This window comes from Rissa tridactyla, chromosome 5 (genome assembly GCF_028500815.1).
Source record: "Rissa tridactyla isolate bRisTri1 chromosome 5, bRisTri1.patW.cur.20221130, whole genome shotgun sequence".
NCBI lineage: Eukaryota > Metazoa > Chordata > Aves > Charadriiformes > Laridae > Rissa > Rissa tridactyla.
Window position 1 is genome coordinate 5394055 of NC_071470.1, and position 24577 is coordinate 5418631.

Below are 24577 nucleotides of genomic sequence, written 5' to 3' on the forward strand. Positions count from 1 at the left end.
TCATGTAGCCTTGATGATGGTGATGTCCTGATGGGGCTATTTTTATTACATGAAAAACTATACAAGGACTTAGTGCTTAACTTTAAACATAAGATAATTGGATACTTGCAAAAAATTGGAAGGACAGTAAGCTTAAAGGAAGACATTACTTCTTCTCAGCCTTTTAGGCCAATACATGTAATTCATCTCTCCACAGGAAGTCTATGTAGATGCTTTATTAAAAGGAAACTATACTGTAAGCAGAGGAACTTTGTGAAACCTGATCAATTTTTTCCTGTAGATGTGTTCTTTGTGCTAGATTACAAGCTCTGATTGGAAGTGTCCCACTGCAGAATGTTTATAAACTTCTTTCTTTGGCTCTCTTCTTCCACCTTTCATGTCATGGGAATACTCTGGTGTCTAGCAAAAGTTGAACTAGCTGGTTTTATACTCTTGATGAGAGAGTTAGAGGGAAAGAGAGATTTTATACTAATATTTTCTGCAGTTTCTCCTTCCTACGGTGGCCTCTAATGGCGAGATGAGGTTTGATCCTGACTTAAGATCTAAACAGAAGATCTTGATGTCTAAAGAGAAGTATGTGTTTCAGGTCATACCCTGGAAACCTACTCCCACAGCCACCTGAACTGTAGTCCTGACCAGAACAGGTTGTAGGTGTCTTTGGCCCAGCTGGTCCAGAAGCCGGCGTTGAGAGATAGGACTGGTACTTAATCAAGTTTCATTACAAAGTGTCTGGCATGTCAGGAGATTGGAAACACTCCCAAGCCCCACCTTTCCCAGTTGAGAAGTAGCCAAGAATGCTACCTTTTTCTGCTTGGGATATCTTCTTTTGCTGTCCCATCACCCTGCACTGTTTGATGCTGAAGGTAAAAAGGAATATTGGGATGGCAAATTTTTGAAACTGCCTATTCCTATACTGCGCAATCTATTCTCTTTTCAAGATCATCTACGTTGAAGTCATAGAATTCTGAGCTAATCAAGAGAGAGAGTAAATAAACTTCCTGCTGTTGTGGACAAATTCATCAAGGCAATTTTGGGGACAGGTTTTTTATCTGTAGTGTTGAGACCTTTGGATCTACTGTAGAAATATTGTAAGAATGTACTGCGTAATGGAAATCAGATATTAAGTTGGAAGAGAGGAGAGTGTGCAGAGAATCTCTATGATACTTAACAGTCTGCTTCTTTTTAATTAATTAAACAACAAACCCAGTATTTTGCAAAATCCATGTTTACTGTTCTCTTTCAGGGGAAAAAAAATTAGTGCATTACTGTATTTCAGTTCTGCTTATCTGGTTGAGATATATTTGATTTTCATGTGAAAACATCTTTAAATTTCTTTCAGAGAATAAAATGGTTCATGATATAATATGATTGGGACAGTATTCGTCTGATGCTTGACAGTTTGTGTGGTCTGATGGCTCAGATGAATTAATGAAAGAGAGAAATGAGACTAGCAGACACTGAAGTTTAGATTTCATGAAGAAAATGTTGTGCTAGTAAAGGCTGAAGATATTTGCCTTTCCACCTTTTGTTTTTGTTTGACACCACTCCCTTCAGTTGTACTACACAGCTATTTGTGCAACTTTGCTGTGAACGAGAGTAGAAAGACTTAAAAGCAGCAAGAGTAAAGATGGAAAAAAACATCCCATTAAAGGTCACATCACAACAAAAGCTTATAGTACTACTGCATCAGTGAAAAGTGAATTTACCCCCCCTTTTTTTTTTTTTGAAAAGTTGGATCATCTTTTTTAAACTAGGTTTGGTACTGAAGACTTCCTCTTGTGAAAGCACAATCCTTGGATGGTGTGGAAACTAAGGATAAATTAGGTACAGAAAGTGAACCAAATGAATACTGACTTTCATCTTCCATACAGATGTTGAAGTATGTGAAAGTAACAACAGGCAACTGATGAAAATTAGATTTTATTTAATAGAAACCACAGTGTTTTAACACGGAGGTAGAATTTATACTGTTCATTATGTTGAAACTGATGGGCCAATATATCATCTGTCCCAGAAGAGCTTTAAAAATATTTGCAAATGGAATTGCAGTGATTTACTGAATCATGAAAAAAATGGCAGTGTAGACTGGGATTTGTGGGCAAACACTAGAACAGGCTGTCCTGAGTGGCTGTGGGCATGACTTGGAGCAACTGGTCTGATTTCAGAGTTGCCCAATGCAGGCAGGATGTCGAACCAGGTGACCTCCAGACATTCCTTCCCACTTACGTTATTCTGTGTTTACCTTTTTTTTTTCCTTTTATTTATATATATATATATATATATATATATGGGGAAAAAGTTTTCTGAGGAAGTCTGGCCTGCTGTTACTGAAAGCAAATATTTCAGGATTTTATAACTGGCATTTCCTTCATTATTTACCAGGCATATGTCGGTAAATGTGGCTTTATGAGGGTTAGGTCATCAAATTAACTAAATATCATATTTTGGAAAAAAGACTAGTTTCAGAGAAGTAACGTGTTGATGTTTAAATTCAAGGAAAGCACTTATTACTGTACTTCGGCATGAAGTCCTTAATCCAGAACACCTGTGCCTTTAATGGAAAAATTAGATAATGACCAAGTAGCTGCAGGACAAAGAGACTAAAATGTGCTATATTGGAATGGGAATTATGAGTGTAGTGGGAGGTCACTAGTGGTGTTTTGCAGTATAATGGCAGTAACTCAACCACTCTTCACTTTAGTAGTGTCTGTAAAACGACATTTTGCTCTAGCTATCAATCCTACAAGCAAAAGTATAGAAAGTAAATTTCTTTCTCACTTTGAAGACCAGCTCTGCTCTATGGGGTATCGATATAGATCCTCAACACTCAGGAGTTAGCATGTACTTCTAACAATTTGAATTTTAGAATTTGATGGGGAAAATGTATATTACATCGAGTGATTGGTTTATTAAAGATGTGTGTGGACTACATTGTTTGCAGGGTAATATTAAAGTTACTACCACTAAATGTGCTAGAAGCATCTAGTTAAGATTTTTTTTGCCCTATTCCTTCAAATATGACTTTGGAAGGGACAACATTTTAAAGTTTGTTCCAGGAGGCACTTTCAGAGATGGATGATTGAAAACAACTCTCCTGAATGGCACCTTGCTGTACTTCATAGATCATAACAGCTTTTATTCACCACTGTGATTGTTTTTTAAATTACTACCTGTGGATGAATACTTGAAAGAATTGGCCTGCTGGCTGCATATTTGGTTTGATTGGGGGCTATCTTGAAGTTGCCTTTAAATTACATGGGGTTCTTGATGATCCTAGCATTTTCTAATCTTCTTTGTACTGCATGGATTGTTTTGTTTCTTAGATTCTTGCAATTTTAGGAAGAATAGTAATTTTATCTTTAATTTTTTTTCTTGTTTAAAAAAAGTGTGACATTTCAAGTGAAGATATACAGAGATACTTCTTCTAAAAATTATAAAGATGCCAGTCTTTTTTGCATTATTCTTCCACTGGAAGCTGTAGATTATGTAATGAATAATTATTGTACTAATAGTTGCTGACGGACTGGAAACTGTTTGATTTGTAAGAGATGCATTTGTCACAGGGAAAACTCCCAAGTGACATCCATAACAGTGGTGTACAAAAGCAATATTGCTTTAATACTTTATTGAAAAATATCAATATGGCAGTAGTGTATTACATGTTTTTCCACAGATGGACGTTTTGTTGGACTGTCACTAACAAGACAGGCAGAAGGAAAAAAAAAAAGAAAATGAATGTCATAAGACAAAGTCGACAGTTGAAGTTGGTTGAAACATTTTGAATAAAGAGTTTTTTCAGAAAATGCGGTGTTGATAAGTCTGTATAAAATGTTCCGTTCTTCTGTTCTGATGAAAAAATTTTGTCAGAGGCCCTTCTGGGAGTGTAAACGATTGGGAAGATTTTATTGCTTGTTAGTCAGGGTACTGGTCTGGAATGTGAAAGAATCAGATTCCAGTCCCTTTCCTGGCTCAGAATGACTTGGTGCTATTGAAAAGCCATCTTACTGGACTGAATGGGATGAAGAGGCACCTGAACATTCCAGGCCTGTTTTCCTGAACTACTGTAACCCCAGACAACAGGAAAATCTGCATTTCGGTTTTGAAAATGCAACACTTTTTGAAAATTTTCTCAGGGGGCAAAAAGCAGACAAATGAATAAAATGAAACAATGCTGTAGAATTCCTGTGAAATGTAATTGTCCTCTAGATAGCACAGAGAGGTGTGCCTATCACTAGAAATATTTAACCAATCAAAGACTATACGTAATCTCCATAAATTCCTCTCAGATTTTTATCAACAGCAGTTCCCAGATTCAGTTGCCGTGTCCTGTGTGCCCTCTGTTCCTAGTATTTGATCTTTTCCCTTTTCCTTCAGAAAATAGCTCGAGTGAATAAACAGAAGATAGGAGTGTGATGGAAAGAGCGAGTATTAGCCTGTTCCATCTGTATGAATAGTATGGAATAAATAAAAGGTAGGTGAGGGTGATGGCAGCAGGAGAAGGCAACATTTTTCAGTGCCCTGAAGTCCACAACTTGTTAACAACTTAACAACACAACCAGGATTGTTAGGGACTGGCAGGAGGAGCATGATTTGCTCTGTACGGTTTGTGTTAGTTCTGCTTATTGGGCCACAAAGACATGCTTAGCCAGGCCTTCCTTTGCAGATCCCCAAAAACTGAGTTCAGAAGGCCCAGCTGCGTTTTGGGCTACCTGTGCCCTTCAAAATTGCTTTCCCCCTTCTGCTTTCTTTTTTTCTGAGGCATATAGTGGCTGGAGGAAGGAAGACAGAAGGAAACAAACACATCGGGGTTGGAGTGCTTCAGTCCTTGTATTGTCTATGCAGGCTGCAGACATCCCCTATACCTCAGCTGAGGGATTTCTCTGGCCCTTCTCTACCTCGTTCTGCACCTAGTGACTGCAAATCATGCTCTGCAAGCTGTACTCTGTCCCGCTTTGCTCTACCGACAGACTTAACAATCTAGTGCAAGCACCTCCTGGAGGTATTTGAAAGACGGTTAGACACAGTGCTTAGTGAGACGGTTTAGTGATGGTTTTTGGCAGTGATAGGTTGATGGTTGGGCTAGATGACTGAAAGGTCCCTTCTAACCTAGGCAATTCTATGATCCTAAGTATCACAGGACCGTCACACCGCGTGGATTGTTTTGCCTGTGTCCCTGCTGTCTGAAACGGTTATCCATACTGCAGCACACTCTCAGTTACAGCCCATTCACAAGTACTCGGGCCACCCATGAAGGACTTTGGTTATAGCCTAAGCATAGTGAGTGTCAGTACAGTAAAGGTCTGTTGGACATCAATTAAGCTTCCTAGTCAGGTTTGTGAAAGGAAGAGATTTTGTCTTCCCAAAGTCCAGTGAAAGGATCAAAAAATGCTCTAGCCTGCTTTTTTTCAGCTGGCACAGTGGATTGCCATGCTCCATCAACCAGACTAATTCCTTGGCTGCCAGCGAGGGTCACCAAGCACTGCTGCTTCCTCGCGTTTCTCCCAGCAGCTGGCTTTGGAGGGACAACAGGAAGAACAATCCAGGCATGGAAAAACAAGAAGGCAACACTGTTAGTTACTTTGCAAACTCTATCTGTCTCTGTTGCTCAAGGCCATGCATTTCTTCTGGAGGTTCTCGTCAAATTAGGCCAGATGTCATTATGAAAACCTAAACGTGGTGGTGTTCGGGGTTGGGGTTTTTTTTGGGATTTTTTCGGGGTTTTTTTTGTGGTTATTAGGTTTCCAAATATGAGATGTCTGCTGTTATGATTAGATTCTTGAAGGCAGAAATCACTTGTAGACAGAATATCTTGTACGTGTTGATGCAGAAATGCTAATAATGGTTGAAATACTGTAATGTTAAGAAATGAGCAAGACACTTGCTCCACTGGTACCCAGAGACTGCTCAAGTACCATTCGGTGGATCTCTCTGTTTCTTTAAGTGATACTGCTGCTTATGTAAGTTTATGTAAACCGAACCAGAGACCTTGTTACAATCTGTTTATTGTAAATACAGGCAATAGAAATACATTGACTTTAACACAGAGAAAGCAGTAAGGTGAAGGAGAGAAAATGCGATGGGCAAAATGAAATGCTTTTTGTGTCTTTGGCATGAAGCAGCGAAGTCAGCAAAAAAGACATAACTTGAACCCTTTCACCTGGAGTTCCAACAAAGAGCAGTGTTTTTCCACTACTTGTTCAGTGTAAAAACTGATGAAACACAGGATTTGTGTTGTGAGGGGATAAAATTACCATATACTGAAAAAGTCTGCAAAGAGCAATGCAGATCACCTTTAGGAAGGAATGCAAGTTCTTTATTTTATTGCAAAACCCTACCTTTCTTACTGTCTTTGCCTATAAAAGTTCAGTTATTCATCACATGGCACAAAAAGAGATGCTTGGTATACTGACAACTGAAAGCATGAAATGAACAGCCCACAAAGTGTATTAAAAGTGTTTAGAACTAAATGTAAAAGAATGGATTTTTCATTAAGCAAGCACGCAGTGCTGATGATTCCTACTAAGTTCTACCATTTCAAAGACTTGACAGAAGATCAAATCTCTCTTTTTATGGATGATTTAAATCAATCATTGTTCTGTCCGGCAAAATTCCAAGCCCACATTTGAAAGCTCTTTTGAGAATTATCCTTCCCCCACCCTAGGTTGTATCTGCCAGATCAGGAAATTCCAGCTTCTTCTCTTAAATTTACTATGGAATCCCCAGAGTCTAAAATGCAGAAAACAGATTTTTTGCTGGACTGTGAATAATCACGATCCTCTCTTTCTCCCCTAACCTTTTCACATACTTTCTAAAATAGAACTTTAGCCACGCCGAGTGCCTGCAGATAAGCTAAAAAGGAATTGCATGGACTGTCATGAGCTTGGAAATCTGTCCTCTTGTTAGGTCAAACTCTATGTTCGTACATGTTCTGACTGAATGTTCATTTTCATTTGTTTTCATTGCTTGACTTAATATATGCAGAACATTGAAATGTATGCAGGCACCTGATGGCATTTTCAACAGATTAGAAGTTTGACTCCTAGTTAATTACAGTGCACCTACTTTTAAGCTTTTCAATGCTTCAGAAATTGTTTTAGATGACTGATGTTTATAGGATGAGAGTCAGAAGCCTAGCCTCCAAGTAGATATGTTTTATTTTAAAAGCTTGAATGATACATGAAGTAATTTCCCAAAGGAACCTAAGGATATCATGGAGGAAAAATAGTATCTCAAAGTATTAATATTTATGTTAAAGATTTTTCACAAAAGCATCTGATGTAGATTGATTTATGAGAGATAGTAAGAGACTTCCATTGAGAAGTTTAAAGAGATTACATAAGTAATTGGATAGCAGAGATTTGTATCTGGACTATCTCTTAAGAGCAATCTTCTCTATTCAGTTTAAAAGAATAATAAATGGCAAATGGAGATGTAATGCTTATCTTGGCAAGGAGTGACTGCGTATTTCCACTGTGTGAGCTAATGTTGAGGTTTTTCATTACTCAAACTGTATAAAAACTTTACATCTAACAAAATACTTAAAGTGATTTTTATGAAGTAATCATTTAAAAATACTGTGTCTAAGAAATTCCAGAAGTCTGTGAAACTGCAGCTTTCTAGTCAGCTGAATTTATTGAAATGTTGCTTATATGGCAACTTGTCTCTTCCAGTACAAAAGGTATATACAGCATGAGAGATTAGTGTTTAATCAATTGTTTATGCTTAGGTGTTGTTTTTCTATGAAAGTGCCTCTGCTCAGTATTTGAGACAGTATTGTAGTTTTCTGCGTCATTAGCAATTGTTTTTAAAATCTCTCCTTACTAGAGCCTCATTAAGGAACTAGTTCTGGCTAAAAAAAAGTGAAAACAGCAAAAGTAGAGCCTCTCAGAGAGAGGCAAAATGTATTTTAGATTTTATTTTGGCAAACACAGCAGAAATCAGGTAAGTAAACTATTAACCACAGACAAAGTTTGCTTCAATCCTTGTTGAAGGCAATGGCAAGGCTGCCTTTGACTTCGGTGTAGAAGGAGACTGCACATGGAAGTTTCCTTGGCTTGTTCTATGAAGTTGTGTATCCTCTGCAGGATCAGACACTTCACTGATTTACATTATTCTACTTTGAAATTCAAGTAGCCAGTAGATCAAGGTATTGCAATAAATAGGAATTTTCTTAATTGCCCAAGCATTTCCATTTCATAATACAACAGGAATTAAATGCTGTTCTCTGTAATTTCTTCCCTTTTCTCAGAAATAGGGCTTTGCAACCAGTTAAGGTTCATTATTAGTCCAAACCCCCCTCAACCTACTGTAATCAGCCTGCTAACTTTCACTGCATAAAAACTGCACAGGGTAGCTAAGCACCTCTTCAATTTTGCATGCTTAGTCTTCTCTGTCTATTTAATAGATTAATCATAAGGAGTAGTAGTAATAAGCATGTATATTACGGTACTCCCTACAATCTCCATCAAGAACCAGAGTTCCTAACAGTGTGCCGTGAACTCTGTTGTTTCGTGACTAGTTCATACCAATCTGAATTGGGACTGCAAGTGGTTCCACCCTCTCTCTTGCATTGGCATTTGTACCAGTAATGAACTGGTTAGGCAGCTAAACTGCTTAGAAAAAAATAAATTTCAATCTCTCCCACTGGTTTATTTCTTTGAACTGACTCACTATGGAGTCAGATGAGTGCCAGCACAAATGAAAGAGAAGGAGCATGAACATGGAGCGTGAAGGAAGAGCAGGACTGTGATAGCCAGGTTAGATCCACTTAAATTGTTATGGAACCTCAGTATTTGGTGTGATATTGATCTACTGGCCACACTCTTGCTGACAGAGGAGGCTGTTGGCCTCCTCTGCAGCCAGAACACTGGATCATTGCCAGCTCACTGCCCGCCAGGACCCCAGAGCTGCTCTGCAGCCAGTCAGTCCTGGCCTGTAAGGGCCATTTGCTTCCTGAATGCAGAACTTTGCATTTGTTGTTGCTGAATCTTTGAAGGTTCCTGTTGGCCCATTCCTGTAGGCTAAGTCCTTCTGAATGGTGGTCATGTCCTTGACAGTGTTGATTGTGCCCCCTCAGTTTGGTGTCATCTGCAAGTCTGATGTCTCCTCCAAATCATTGATACAGATGTTAAACAGGACAGGTCCCTCCAATAATCCACTTCTTACTGGCTTCCAGGTAGAAAACAACCCTGTTGAGCACTAGCCCAAAGGAAGGCAAGCCTGGAGTGCAGGCTGCTGTTAAAAGACTAGGACAGCTGAAGAGAATCGAGACCATGTTTTTAGTCAGAAGTGGAGACTAGCTATGACTCCTTTCTTTCAACTCAAAATGGATCCTGTTGCTGTGAGCTTCGTGGGAGCTGTACTGCTGAAGTAACTTGTTACTCTCTCGATTAGGTTAGCTTTCCATTTTTACTAAAATTCAGTATTGACCACGTTATTTGCCATAAATGTGATTAATGTAAATCTAAGAAATGTGAACTTCTAGTAATACTTTTTTTAAAAAACATCCTTTGTGACTATAATTCAACAGAAGCAAAAAAAAAAAAAAAGAAAAACTCTAGTGACTCATTATAAAATGATAAATAACTAAATGTTTATTAAATAGGAATATATTAAAGCGACTTCAAAGATATCATTGCTTGTGGGTTGCAGTAGCTCCATAATGTTCTCTGTAGTGAGGCAGTGTGAAGAACTCTGTCTAACAAGGGTCCGGTTTGAAGTGTGTGCACAAGGCCAAAGTCTTTTTCTCTTCACTTTCATCATTGTAAATTAGGATTTCTATTATGTGTTCCTTTCTGTTGCCAAAACATAAAGATCGTGGCTTACTGCTCAGCTATGCTGCTATTTTAGTAGCTGTCTTGAAAAGTATCACCTCTCTTCTTTTTTTTTTTTGTTTGTTTGTTGTGTTGTTTTTTTAATCATTAATGTAAAGGTCAGCAGTTCTTTGTAGCTAGAGTCTTTTCTTTAAATTTACTTTGTGACAAGGTACACAAAGTAACACACAAATGTCTGACATGGTTTCTGTCTTCAGAATTCCCATTTCCAGTCATAACAGCCACAGGAAAGGAAGGAGTGGCAGATTTAATTCATCTTTCTGCATGTGCTAGAAGAAGAGTGAATTTAGAATAGAAGCTCCAATAAGAAAATGGTTGCACCTGGAATATCGTGTTTACTGTCACCGTGGATCGGTTCTTTGTATTTTTTGTCAATTCAGTTTTTGAAAGGAATTACAGTTTTGACCTCGACAAAACACTGTGGCAACGAGGTCCAGGTATGATTGTGTGTTGTAGAGAACTTTGTTTTGTGCCTGCTCCTCTGTACTTCTATGTGTGCTTCCTTGTACTGTGAGAGAAATAGAGAATTTCTGTTCCTTTCCTCATATATGGTATTTCCGCTCTGCAAGCAACTTCCAAATGAATAATCTTCAGCTGTTCTGTTACATTACATTCTATACTCTGATTATAGTTGCGCGCTTTTCTGTGTATCTTCTTGGTCTGTGGTTTTACTTACTAGGTGTTGTTGTTGTCTACTTGTAAATAAGCTGTTTGGTACTTTGGCTTCTGCTAAATGTTGAGCTGATTCTAAGAATTGACCTCCACAAGGAGTTGAATGACTTCTTCAGTGGTGTAGGCAAAAATACTTAATGTCCCTTCCTCCAATTAAAAGTGATTCAGTGGTACAAAATCTCTTCACAGGCTTTTGTGCATAACCTCTTTCCTTTTTTAATGTTGAGTTTCTAAGTGTTAGCTTAAGCAATTGAGTTTGAAAATGTGCAAACTAACCTTGTTTTGGTGTTCACATCTTCTATCCTCTTCTCGCATACGCTTTCACCTTGAAAGGCAGGACTGGTGAAACATTGCTGTTACCTACTCATGGGAGTATGGTGAATATTGTTTTGATGTTTGTGTGCGTATTTGAAGAAATGATGATAATTTACTCTGCGCTATTAGCGACCACAGCCAGGGACTAGGTTTGAATATGTACTATGTTCTCTGAAGTAATTCTTTAACCTGGATTACAATAATCTTTTTAAATGAGTGATGCAAACTGCTAATAAACCTGAAGGGAGTGCATTTCCACATGTGGGAAAGGTAGACAGCTCTATTCTAGTCTGGTAAGTAGAACATTAGCTCATCTGGCAGCTCCAGGTTCCCTTTTACAGTGTCTCACAGAATTCCTCAGCAATCTTTGCAAATTACTGCCTTGGAAGTGTTTCCCCTCCTCTAAATAACTGTTTGTGCCAAATGTACTCGGTAAAGAGGAATGTGTGATAAGCAATTGTACGCTGGGGGCAGAGGAAAGGCTTATAAAGGTTCAGTGCTTTCTTTTTTTTTTCCCTTTTTTTTTATTTTGTTCTTTTTTTGTTGTTGGTTTTTCCTTTTTTTCCACCCTTTTTTGAACTTCACTTTTCGAGGAACCAAAAAGCATATCTGACCTGAAAGATGTTTAGTCAGTTTGACGTGAGAGGCAAAAGCTGGTTGCTTTCTTTTAAAGAGAAAGCCATGCTGCAATAAACTGCCTATGTGCTGTATTCTTGCTAGTCATTACTAGAAAATTTGCTGCATTCATTACAGGTTTTGGGGTGGGTTTTTTTCAGGCAGTTTCTGGGAGTGGGTGTGTGGGAAGGAAGTCACAGCAAAACATTTAGATGTTTCCTGTTGGATAACTGTTGCATATTTCCCATTCCTCAAACATTACTGCCACTGGGAAAAAAAATTAATCTAAAACTTGAATTCATTTCATATTGTGAATAAAGAAATGTAAAAGCAGTAAAGATCCTGCAGGAATTCTGCATTGATTTTGTTTAATATAATACTATTTTGGGAGTGTCTTGGAATACACAAAGAAAGGCAGTTTAATTTTAAGAAAAGCATTACGAACTAGAGTTCTACATATTCAAATAATTGGTGGAAGGGACTGAGTGTAGGCCAGAACATAGATCTGAAATCTTCTTATAATTGTAATTTCACAGTACCGTGACACTTCAGCATCTTGCACCTTTAAGTTCAATGTTAGATTTGTGTGAAGCAAACATATTTGCTACAGCCTATACTTGTTATTTCAGTTTTGTGCAGTTTTACTAAAATAGAAGTCAGGCTGTGGCTTCCATTACTCTGCTCTCAAGAATGGAAAGTTTTTTCTAGAGGCTGTCTTTTGTTGAACTATAGCTGAAGTGATTTGAGGGAACTTTCTGAACTGTTTGCAGGCTTTTTTATGGTCTCTTATTAATATTAAAATATATTTCCCCTTCTCTTTTATTTTTTTATATTGTGCTGCTTGCAGTTGTATAAAATCAGTGTTGTGCGTGTTTGGTTTTCCATGTAAAAAACCTGTTAATACATTTTAAAGATTTCTCCTTCTCCTGTAGCATCTGGAAATAGAGTTTACCAGCGCCCAGTGGTTGGCCAAGTAGTTGTGTGCCATTTGAGCTCTCATCTAGCACTGTCTTTTTGCAACAGGAGGTGCAGTGTACTGCAGCATACATAACGATTTAATGAAGTATGCGTTAAAAATTGTTACAAAATAAGTGACTGGATGAGAAGCTGGAAATCGGGACATGAAGAACCTCAGTATTGAGAATAACTGTCTCCCCTTGGGTGCAGTTTATAAGTCTGTAACTGAATTGCAGTGACCTTGGGCAGTTAACTCGAGTTTGCTCTTCCCTGCTTCTGGAATGATTGGTGTACTTGGCTGGAGTGCTTCACAGCGCTGAAGTTGGATGTTTGTGAGGTTATTTGAGATGTTCAGATGGATGGTACTTTTCAAAAGTGCTTGTCACAGATTTAAGTTTCCTGCTACTGAAATCGGTAACACTCCTGCTGACTTCAGCAGGAGCAGAGTTAGGCAAGGGGAGTCTTTAACTATCCTCTCTCTAAATCCAAAGGTTCCTTGCAATGCAGTGTTTGTTTGCAGGAGTGAAGGGGAGTTCACAGAACAAAATTTTCGAAGTCGTTTTCTGTAGCTGACGAGGTGAGTAGTGGGGTGATTTGGACTGGCGTGTGTACAAAATTACAGAAAGGAGGAAGGGGAAAGGTTAGGGATAGAGAAGATCTTTTAATGCTGATATTAACTATCATGACTGTTTTCTGATTTTGACTGTGTTCTTGCTTTGAAATGCGTTTATCTTCCCAGGTTTAATTTTCACACTACAGATATGCCCTATATTTCACCCTTTAGTAGTTTACTATCTGCCACGAAGCCTGCTTTTAATACTTAGTGCCTGACAGATAGCCAAGCTGACAAATCGTCCAAAATAACATGCTTTACCCTTCATTATAAGTGTATCTGGTTTTATTCATTCTAATGAAGTATTCCAGCCTATGGACATTTTCTTCCCCTTGTTTGTTGTATCATGCTTCAATTAAATGGTTAGCTTTTGGGGACAGATGTTGCTCCTGTGGAAAATTGTTGCAGAGTTCGTGCCTTTTTTGAACTTCCCAAACCAACGTTTGATGGGGTTTGGTTTTGAGGTGTTTTGGGTTGGTGTGTTTGGTGTTTGTTTGTTTGTTTTTGTTTGTTTTCACTAGTGTATTTCTATTATAGAAGAATAGTTTGATAATAAATGTATGAAATGAGAAGCAGAGTGGTACAAGACAAGTTAAGGAAAGATTTCCATGTCAAGTTTGCAGGATTGTGAATGCTTAAAATTACTGAAAAAATATCATAATGTTTATGGACTTGGATTAAAACTAATAGCTAAGTTTCTTACCAGTGTTCTCAATTGATGACAACATGGTTTCCCTCTATCAGCCATGGATATACAAATAACCTATAGCAACACTGCACATAATAGCCTTTTCATAATGTCACTGCATTTGAGCTTTCCGGGGAAAAGCTCAAAGGTCATATCGTTGGTTTATGGCTGTGGAATTATCCCTGTGCTAGGGTATGGTTATCAGACATTCCTTGCATTCCAGGTGTCTAATATTATAGTGCTTACATGCCAGCACAGGACCAACTGCTGCGTCAAAGAAAAACGCAGGAGAAAACTTTCATGGCATTACCCATTTCCACTCCTCTGCCCCCCCCCTTTCTCCCCTAACCTTTCAAAATGTCATCCTTGCATTGAACTTGACAATGTTAAAGGGATAAATAAATTACAAGTAGTGATTTTGTTGGGGGCGGGGGGGGGGGGTGGCCCTACAAAAACAAATAGCTAATATGCTGAGCTGGAAAATATTGGTTCTCTTTTCACTTAAGTATTTACTTTCTTTTGGTACTTGCAATGATAAAATGTAGCAAAATGTATAGCTGTGTTCAGTGTGGTGGGGTGTTTTTTGGGTGTTTTTTTTTTTTTTTCCTTCAGTGATGGTAATTGTTGAGTGGAAAGCCAAACCAGTTTATCATAATCAAAAGGAAAAGGAAACAAAAAAACCATGCCAGCAGGCAGTTTGACCTGGTCCTGCAACCCGTGGGTGTGGGTCCCTTCCTTCCCAAAAGCATTCTTCCCCTTCTGGGTCTTGGCTATTCAGTTTATGTGCCTTTTCAGCAGCACCTGTGAAGGGACAGAGTGAGCTGACATTGAGCTAATGATGACCCCTTTGTAACTGGGAAGAGGCAGTTACGCTCTGCTTTGTTGCTGTTATATTTTTATGGCAGTCATTAACATGCACATAGCATCTTATGGTAAGCTGGAAGGCAGCGTGTATTCCCTCTGTGCTCATCTCCCTCCATCTTCTGCCTCCTGTACTGAAATCTTAAAATCTTAAGTTGTGTGTTCTCTGCTCACTCACTTCCTTTCATGTGTCTGTGTGTGAGAAGGACAGACGCTTATGTTTTTTTAATTTACTTTGGTTTAACACAGCCCACTACCCCATCTCTCCCCCCCTCCCCGCGCCTTTGTTTACTTGTTGGGTTTCTTGTTTTTTAGTTTGGTTCACTACTTCTGCAGATTTTACTGGCCCCTCTAAGGCAAAAAGAAAACCCCGAATAGATGTCCTTTATTTGTCTAGAGGGATAGCATTCATTCTGTAGGGATTTTTTTTGTTCAGCTATTTTTGTTATCAGGTTGTGTTTTTGAAGACTTACTTGTGCTGCTGTTAAAATAAGTGGAATCAAATTCTTTGCAGTTATAAGCAGATTTTTGTTTTAAAAAACTTGTTGCTCTCAATGTACAATGCATCTTTTCTGGTAAATATATGACTGTATTGGCGTAAAATGGTTATGTTTGTAACAGATATTTGAAACTAAGAACTTTGCCAGATTTCTGGTTTTTGATGTACAAGTTTCGTAAGCGATGTATAAATATATTGAATTTAGGATTTTTTGTTGTAGGGAGGTTGCAGAAAGGTTTGTTTTTATCCTGGCCCTGGCAATTAAATGTTGAATTAAATTAAGAAGAGTGGTTCCTGGAAAACATTTGAGGAATGGAGTACATTTGTGTGTTGTAGTTAGTTCTTGTCTCCAAAACCAGGCATTGGTTGAGGTATCAGCTTGTTATTTCACAGCCCTTTTTAGCAAAGCATTCCAAAACAGCCTTGAGTACTTCACCTAAATTACAGAGAAGAAACAGCTTGTTCAGTACTCTAGAAAGGTTTAAAAAAACCCCAAACTCTACAAGGACCGAAAATTATTAGATTTTAGTCTCTGCTTGATCTTCATGTGCTTCCTGAACACAATGTTGTGTTCGCCTGGGCTGCTGGCTAGCTAGACAAGAGTCTTAATGAAAATTGTATTTTTGGAAGTCTTAGATGATCCCTGAAACATCATTGAATGTCGCCTAGTCCCGTCTACATGAACCCACAGCTCACTTGCAGCATGGGAGATGTTGTAAACCACTGTCAGTACAGGTTCAATACTGGAAACCAAGTTTTTGAGTGTGTAAAACATTGCAAAAGCCCATTAGCCCAGTGTTATATGCCCAAATAATGTCCAGCTCTTCTGTGTTGCTGTAAGGTGGTGAACTTATTGATGTATGTCGCTTATTATAACCCCCTATCTGCATGTGTGTACATTTTCATTTTCCAAGAAAACCCTCTAAAACCCAAGAAGTTTATTTCTTTAAGGCCTGCTGCCTGTCGCAAGTGTTCAAGGGCTTAAAAGAATCATAGGATAGACATTGCAAGCTATTAAATACCATACTATACCTGTATGTCTTTTTAGAAAACTAGAATCAGTGCCCAAATATCTCAAGTTCCCATTTTTTTTTTAATAAAAATTTGACTGTTTTACCCATCTCTGTGTTACCAGGAGCAAAATGATCTGAAATCTGGAAAACAAGTGCAAATTCATTAAATGTGTCCAGGAAATTCTTACTGATGGAGTTAATAGATCTTTGTCTCCTAAAAGTGTATGACTCTGCTGTGACTTTATTCCCTGTGGTTAGTTTTTTGAGTATTCAGTCATGGCGCAAAAAGGGGAGGGAATGGCATTATCCATGTACTGCTGACTTCTCCATGTAAATGCTAGGAACGTGTGACTGCAAACCTATGCTGTTGTGTGTGTGCATGTGTAATATGAAACAAGCAGATTAACGCTGCACATGCTAGTGGCTATCAGCATAAAAGAGCATAATTTAATGTTATTGAGAATTTTTCATAATTAAGGAATGGGATGACATTTAGTTTGAACTACTCTTAGTAATTCTGTATTGGTGTGGAAAAGGTAACGTGCGTGTTTGCTGCCTTTTAATTATAGGCATCTGTTAACATTTGGTTGCACACATCTTGTGAACAAGGTAAACAGATGCATGACCTTACCGTATTTATTTATTTCACACCACTATTCTAAAACAGAAGCTGCCACCCTGCTACTCCTTGTTTGATGTGTGCTAATGTGGTACTGATGTCCGCTTAGCTACTCTTTCAAAATAATACTTGTAATAAAGTGGCAGTATTTCTTAATAATACCCTTATTAAAAGAGAATGTACCTAAGCAATTCAAAGGCTGTACATAATGTCTTGGCCTGGTAGCTGAACCGGAGGCACTACTGTGTTAAGAACATGGTGTTTAGAAGCTGAAATCCCGTCAACAGACTCATGAATGAGCTTTTACGAGAGAGAGAGGTTGTGCATGGGATTTGCTAGTTTATAGAATTGAATGAACAAAGAATATGGCAAGAGGGTGTTTTATGGGCATGCAAATTCTGCCCCTTTGCACAGGTAAATGGCCTGGTTACCACTTTTTAAGTGGTAGGAAAGTGACAGCAGTATTATTAATAGAAAGTAAATGTGTTCTGTTGCAGCTTCAGCCACTGTAATTTGCAGAAGAGGAAATTGTCTTCCCGATGTAACTTTCACGCTGTGAATGGATCCTGACCTCAGCCATAGGCAGCGGCAATGCCTCTCTTTAACTCTGACCTGCAACGTGGAGCTACAGCTCGGTCTCTTTTGCCGTTCTGTATGCACTCTGTCTGCTGCCTGGCACAGCATTCATCCCGCTTATAATTTAGTTACCTTGTATAGGCTAAGGAGCCTGCATTCAGACTCCTCCTGTGGTCATTAGAAAAAGAGGGAACCCTTCAGTGTGATTCATCTTCAGTCTAAATAGACGTGCTGAATCAGCCTCTCTAGGGAACCTAAAGGAGTAATTCAGGTTAGATAACTAACTTCTGAAGGTAATGAGATGAATTGCACCTCTGAGTTTTATATAAGAAATCCATCTTGGGTGCCTGAAGTAAGTAAAATCCATGTTTGGGAGGCTATTTGGGATGGGATTAGAAGACATGTTTATAGATCTTCAAAGTCACAATGCCTATAGCATTAGAAAGTTGGGTAAGAATTGAATTGATTTTAAGATCCAACTGGAGCACTAAATTCAGGAGTTCTAGTGAAGAATCAAGAACATTTTTCTCCTATTTATACATTCCTTTCCCCTTAAATTTTTACTTTTGCTGGTCTTGAGCTACTGGATCAAAATAAGAATTAAATACTTTCAGTCATCCTTTTACAAAATAAGAAATTACACTGATTATATGTTCCTATTCTGTGCTAACTGAAAATATTTGTGGGGAAGTGCTCAGAGGAAATTTTTTGTGTTACTGTTGTATTGTGTCATTGGTAAGTCATCTGTACGCCCTTCTGTAATGGTGTCGGTAGTTAAATCAGCCAGATTCCAGGTAAGTGTGCATGTGGTCCTTGAGTTTCTTCTGATATGTTTTAATAGATGCTCATTCCCACACATCTAAATAGTAACTTTTGTTTTGTCTTCTCAAATCAAATCCTAGAGTGTGGAGAAGAGGCACATTTTTCAGAAAAGTTTCTGTCTAGAAAAAGTACTAGTGAGTTACTACCTTGTAAGAGAAAATAAATAATGTGATGTACCTCATTATACATGAGAATGAGTGTGAAATTTAATCAGTACAACACTTCATGTAAGTGTCACGCAATAACTTGCTATGTGGCAAAGAGCATGAGGTCATTTTGAATAGGGGATAATTGGGATTTGGAGACAGTTTTCAAATGCATGTTGAAGTTGCTATAGAAGTTGAGTGTTGACTGTAGTTATAATTGAATTCAAAATTACAAGTCTTGACTGTAGGTCAAGCACCACACAGCAAAGGACGTATTCTTGGAAGTCATTTTGAAAGAGATTAAGATGAACCTGTTCGTAAATCTCAGATATTTATGTACCCGTTACCAATCTGCATTTTATTCCTTTCTAATTGAGGAAAAGAAGTCTCAGATTTGTTGTGGTTTGTTTTTTTGGTCTGTGTCTCTTCCCCCTCCTCCCCGCCTCCTCCGTTTTCTGATACCTGCCCACTGTAGCCTTTCTCTCTTCCCCACACCCTGCACCACATCTATTATAAACCACAATAAAATCAGTCTTACAAATTTAATCTAAATCGTTCTATCTAAGCAAAACATAGTCCTTCAACGTGTGGATAAAATCAGGTCTTAAAGTATGCTAAGGAGGTCAGTGATGCTGGTATCTGCCAAGTTTAAAAGGGAGCAAAGACCAAAGTCCAGAGTTTCCTATTCATAGAGTCCTAATCATGATATGGATAATTTCTGGTTCAATGTTACAATTAACTTAATTCTGAATGGATTTTGGAGAAAAAAAGGAGTCAGAAAAGGAACGCAGCATTATTCTTGCGTAGAACAATGTGTTGAAAATAGCGTGTAGGTGTGTATGTGTGTGTGTATACACATGTATATGCATACACATCTTTAAGAACTTGCACATTGATAATCTCAGATTACAGAACTGTGAAGTGCTGTGGGCTGCCTGGATCTTGACAGAAAGATAGCATTCACTAGTATATGTAGTAAATTTCTCATTTTTCATGGACCCCGGCCTTAGGAAGAAGCCTTTCTTCTATGTATTTTTGTGGTCCAGGGAGTGCATCAAGCAAGTTGTCCAAATGGAACAATATTGCATGGACAATCCATCAGACTGTAGTTACGGTTCCATTTTACAGTATCATCATCCTCTTTATTAACTTTAGATGCATACACAGACATTCTTATAGGCATGGCTGCAGATGCAATAGCAACTATTAATGATAACATATATCATTGTAGAATCTGCATTTTAAGATCTTAGCTATCTTTGTATTTTGAAAACTTTAAAGAAAAATGTGGATTTGAGGTGGTAATACTACTTCTCAATTTGTAAGCTGTATTTGTCTCCTATGTTTCCCAGGGCATCTGTGAAGTGATTGGCAATAACATGATTATATAGTGTTTACATAATGGAATTACAGAATGTTTCCTGGTTTTCTTAAGAGTAGCCACTTGTAGTTACACACACCTGCTTTGTGTTCTCGTGGCCAGGGAGTACATTTCAATCCCTATGCTGAAATGGGAGTGTTGCTGCCATATAGGGTTGAGTAGATAAAAATGTTATATGAGAGACAAAGGCTAATAAATTAGTCTTCACTTGGAAGGAGTTCTATAAGGTTAAAAAAAAATCCCCATAGGTGAGAATATTTGAGATTAATGACATGCATTTAAAAAAAACCCCATGTTTTGTTAAATAATTAGACTTCATAGTATACTAACTGTGGACTTTAAGTCATCCTTTTTAGAGTATCGGCATTCTTCTAAGAACATGTAAATTGATGACTACAAACTGAAAAAGTGTTATAAACTGCTTCAGAATATCAGTGCCCTGAGAGTCAGCACTTAATCCTCTATTATGGTGCAATAAACCTCATTTTTCTTGGGTCACGGTTAATGAATGTAATGGCAATCCATCTATCATAGGTTATGATAATGATCTTCACACAGACAAGATTCCTTCAGTCCTTGCTCTAAGTATTATTTCCTTTCCAATTACATCCTGTAACTCTCTTTCCTTTCAACTTTTGTCTTGCAAATTTTCTCTTGCATTTTACTTATCTTCATGTCATGTTAATCTCATCCATTTGCCATGTGTATTTTGAAAGGATTTTTGAAAATACTGTTTATGTGGAGACAGTTCTGCAGGCCCTAAGCAATTGGGTATCACCTTGTGCTGAATGCTACTGGATTGTAAAAGTCTGTGTTGGGCTCAAAACTCTTATGCTATTAAAAGACTCCGGAACAAAAAAGAGAGTCGTGGTGATGTAACGCTCTTAAGTAATTGTGATCATGTTATGTACAAACATTTTTGTGTTTTAAATATCTACTCAGGAGCAGTTCTCCTGACCTAGTTCAGGTCTTAAGGCTGCGATGTCCAAGCATGATCCAGCAGAGTAGAATTTATAGAATAATTCGTCCAGTACTGCCTGTGTTTCGGGGCCTCTGCCTCCCTCCTCTTCTTTCAAGTACTTTTCCGCAGTTTTTTAGTGTCACTTTAATTTATGGAGTGTCTGGGATGAGAGAGCAGCTGCTGTTCTTTCTCATGGTGTCCGATTTCTGACAGGTGATAACACCTGGACGGAATGTCCCCATGACCAGAGTGTCTGTGGTCTGACCTACAGAAAGTGCTATAATAGGAAGAAGTCAGTATTTGATTAGAAGTAAAATCGGTGTGGAGTGCAAATGAAAAGCCAGGATAATATTGGGTTTGGATAATTCCTGTAGAGGTGGTTTAAAAATCACATCCTGTGGTTGTTGCTGACTGTGGTGTATATCTTTGGTGAAAGTATTGAATGCTTATGCAGAGTTCTGAGTGAATTTATTAGAGACCATCTGGCCATGTTGATACGGGTTTTTGTTATGATTCCTACTCTGCTATATGGTATTTCAAATAATTTTTTCTACTTGAACTACAAGACTTGTGTTTTGAGTTAATATTATAATGTTAAGGTTAAGGATGATGTTGAACATTTATTTTTATTCAGTTTAAGATGTTTAATGAAAATCCACATTTGTAATCTAATTTGAGGCAGGACTTTGTTCACAGCAAGATGTGCCCTTGTAGTTGGCACAGGTTGACGTGAGGAACCAAACTCACCAAGGGGCTGCTGCTTTTATGTGAGTGATGCTCTCTTGGAGCAGTAGTGGCCTGGGGACTCCCTGACATGGGTACCCTGGGTGCAGTCTGCTGCAGGCAGCCCAGCTGAAGCTGTGACTGTGTGCATTATCCTGGCTTTAATAGGCTTCTCCTTCTTTCCTAAGAGCCATCTCTTTCTGTCTAGCTCTAACAAAACGCTAATCATATAATAGTTTGGGTTGGAAGGGACCTTAAAGATCACCAAGTTCCAGTTTCCCTGCCCTGGGCAGGGACACCTCCCACTAGACCAGGTTGGTCAAAGCCCCATCCAGCCTGGCCTTGAACCCCTCCAGGGATGGGGCAGCCACAGCTTCTCTGGGCAACCTGGGCCAGGGGCTCAGCACCCTCATAGTGAAAATCTTCTTCCTGATATCCAGTCTAAATCTACCCTTTTCCAGTTTGAAGCTATTACCCTTTGTCCCGTCACTACATGCCTTTGTCAAGGGTCCCTCTCCAGCTCACTTGATGTTGGTAAGTATGAGTAGGTAGCATTTGGGTGCGTGTATTGGGCATGGCAGTGCTTTGTGGGCAGTCATTAGCCCACACATGGCGTAGCTGCCATCCCGGACACGGCTGGGGTTTGTGGAGAGCTCCTTCTTGGAGCAGCTTCACTCAGAGCAGTGCCATGTCTGGATTTAAAAATGTATGTCTGCAGTGGGAGACGATACAAAGGGTAGACTTGGCTTGCTACAGACCTGGTCTCTCCCTGGAGATCGCCAGGGAGTTTACCCCATACAGCTTTGGTGGGATGTCCTCTCCTGCACCATAATGAGGAGGACAGGTCATGTCCGTTTAAGATTTTCTTTAGAAAAGGAGCTCTTGGACTGTGAGGCAGCATATAGTGGGTTACAGTTGAGAAAAACAGGTACTACAGAAGCTACACCTTGTCACTCAACTGAGAAAAGTATATGTGGCTGGCCATTCTCGTGGAGAACCTCTCCCAGTAAACAGGACTTTTCTCACAGCTTGCTTGTGCTACTTACAGTCCATATTTTATATCCTAGTGATCCAGTTGTAATCCCACATTGTTAATCTCGCCTGAATTTTGTAATAGTGTCCAGCACGTTTAGTGGTTTTGCACAGCAGTTTGTAAGTGGCAATAAATTAGCAAACTTGCCTTATTTGTGCATTTGTTCAGGACCTCAAAATTAAGCATTAGTAACCTTCATAGGATTGTTGTAAACCTTGAAGAAATTTTAAAAGAATTAATCGATCTACACTCTGCAGAGATTTTGGATTGTAAGAGCTTGGTTTTTGTAAATTCTGCAACCCTAGTTTGGGGGAATAAAGTGTTGCCCTACTTAAAGAATTGACAGGTCAGATCCATCAATAATAATAGTAATAATATATTTGTGGGACAATGATTTCTAAATCAAACCTGTGCTCAAATTTCTGTTTCCTCAGCTTTAAGAAAAATCTAATTCAATAGTTTTGTAAAGTCTTTTCTATGTAGTGTTTTCTACACAAAAAAGGCCATTCATTTTGTAGAAAGTAAAATGTACTATCCTCTTTCATTCCTCACAAAAATGTCAATAAACCAGTTTCTTTTGGTCAGAAACTAATTAAAGAAAAAATACTGAAACACAGAAAAGCATACATGAATCAGACTGTTAGCTTTTTATTTGTATGGAGTTTAGAAGATGAGATGAAAAAACAGTCTTAGGTGATAGAACTTAAGCAGCAGTGAGCAAAGGAGGTGATGCTCACGTGTCCCACAAATTGCTCTTGATAATCTTACTCTGAGGATTTATTTTTTTAACTCTGGCTATGCACTAATCTTATTGTCACTATGGTGACAATAAAACTTTAAATCTCTTGTCTTCCTATTAAATATATCAGTAGATGAGACGTGGCATTTATCTGTGGTTTTATCAACAGGAAACTTAATACTCATTTAAAAAAAAAAAAAAGGTGGCAAAAGTATGGCGATGTAGAGCTTTGCTCAGCTTCAGTTGGAAAAGAGCCCGTGTATTATTGTTATCAATCTATGTCTTATAACAAATAGGTGCTCCATTATTAAAATGAAAAACTTTGTCTGTCTTCCTAGAAAGGTACCATCTGAACATCTGAAGGCCCATTAAATGTTACTTATAAAATGTCTACTCTATGCACTCCTTCTCCACACTGCTGCTTGTTTTATTCAAGTATGTGGATTGGTAAGTGCTGCTAACTGCATCTTAGAGGGTTGTGTGCTCTTTTCCGAGTTTCTCGTCTGTGGTCATTAGAGATGACAACCTTGAAATCCTGGGCTTTCATCACAGACTTAAGGTTGAAGGGTCCACTTCTTCGGGACAAATAGGAGTGTAGACTTTTCTTTTCTTTTTCACAAGCTATTGGTTGTTGTTTAATTTTAAGCTGTCAAATGTGAAAGATGTTGCAGTGAATTTCTCACTTGAGTGCCCGTACTGAAAAGTGTTTGCAATAACTTACATTATGTTCTTGGAGTTAATGAATTCAGAAGGATGGAATAGGGCAAAAACCATCAAGAGCCTAAACTTTAAGAGTGAGAAAAAATTTTTCTCTCTTTTCTCCCTGCTATCTTTCTATGAGATAGAGATAGAGAAAAGCTATGCCATTAAGTTGTTTCCTTGTTTTTAGGTTAACAAAGCCCTTGTCATTTGCGGATTGCGTTGGGGATGAACTGCCATGGGGATGGGAAGCTGCGTATGATCCTCAGATTGGTGTATACTATATTGATCACATCAACCGTAAGTATTTTTCAATTTATTTATTCAAATAGAGGTTATATAAGAAGGCGCACCTTGATTAGACTTTCCTGAGAAGCTTCTAAAGCATGACTGGGAGCAGGGAAAGATTTCTTGTGAGAAAAGTATAGTTAAACTACCAGTTTCTGATTTTCAGCAGACAAATGATCCCATTTGTGTGCATGGATTTGTTGGTGATGGTTGCAGATGCATTATAGCTGGCTCAAAATTATTCATACAACTCTTCATCTTTTTCTGTGGAAGAAGTCCATATAATGTGTAGTAAGTAAAGATGGTTTATGTCTGTTAGTACCTGTAAAGTGTAGGATGTTTGGCTATTCAGCAACACGCACTGGCAGAGTCTCAAACAAGTAACAAAAACTGGCTTCAGAACTATGGTAGATAAGGTAGCATGGAGCGTGGCGGGTATTTGTAACTTGTATATGAGGTCTGGCAAATGCACTGCAGTTCTGGGAATGTTCTAGAATACATTTCAGGCTATAAATAATGCTATA

General features: G+C 38.4%; 1 protein-coding gene across 1 annotated transcript in view; it reads left to right on the forward strand.

The window, feature by feature from the left end:
• The window catches only part of WWC2 (WW and C2 domain containing 2), a 107850-nt gene that overhangs the window by 11620 nt on the left and 71653 nt on the right, over positions 1-24577 (forward strand). Inside the window, exon 2 of the mRNA XM_054202481.1 lies at positions 23956-24065. Coding sequence (XP_054058456.1) covers positions 23956-24065 — 110 coding nt within the window. The remainder of the gene's footprint in view (positions 1-23955; positions 24066-24577) is intronic.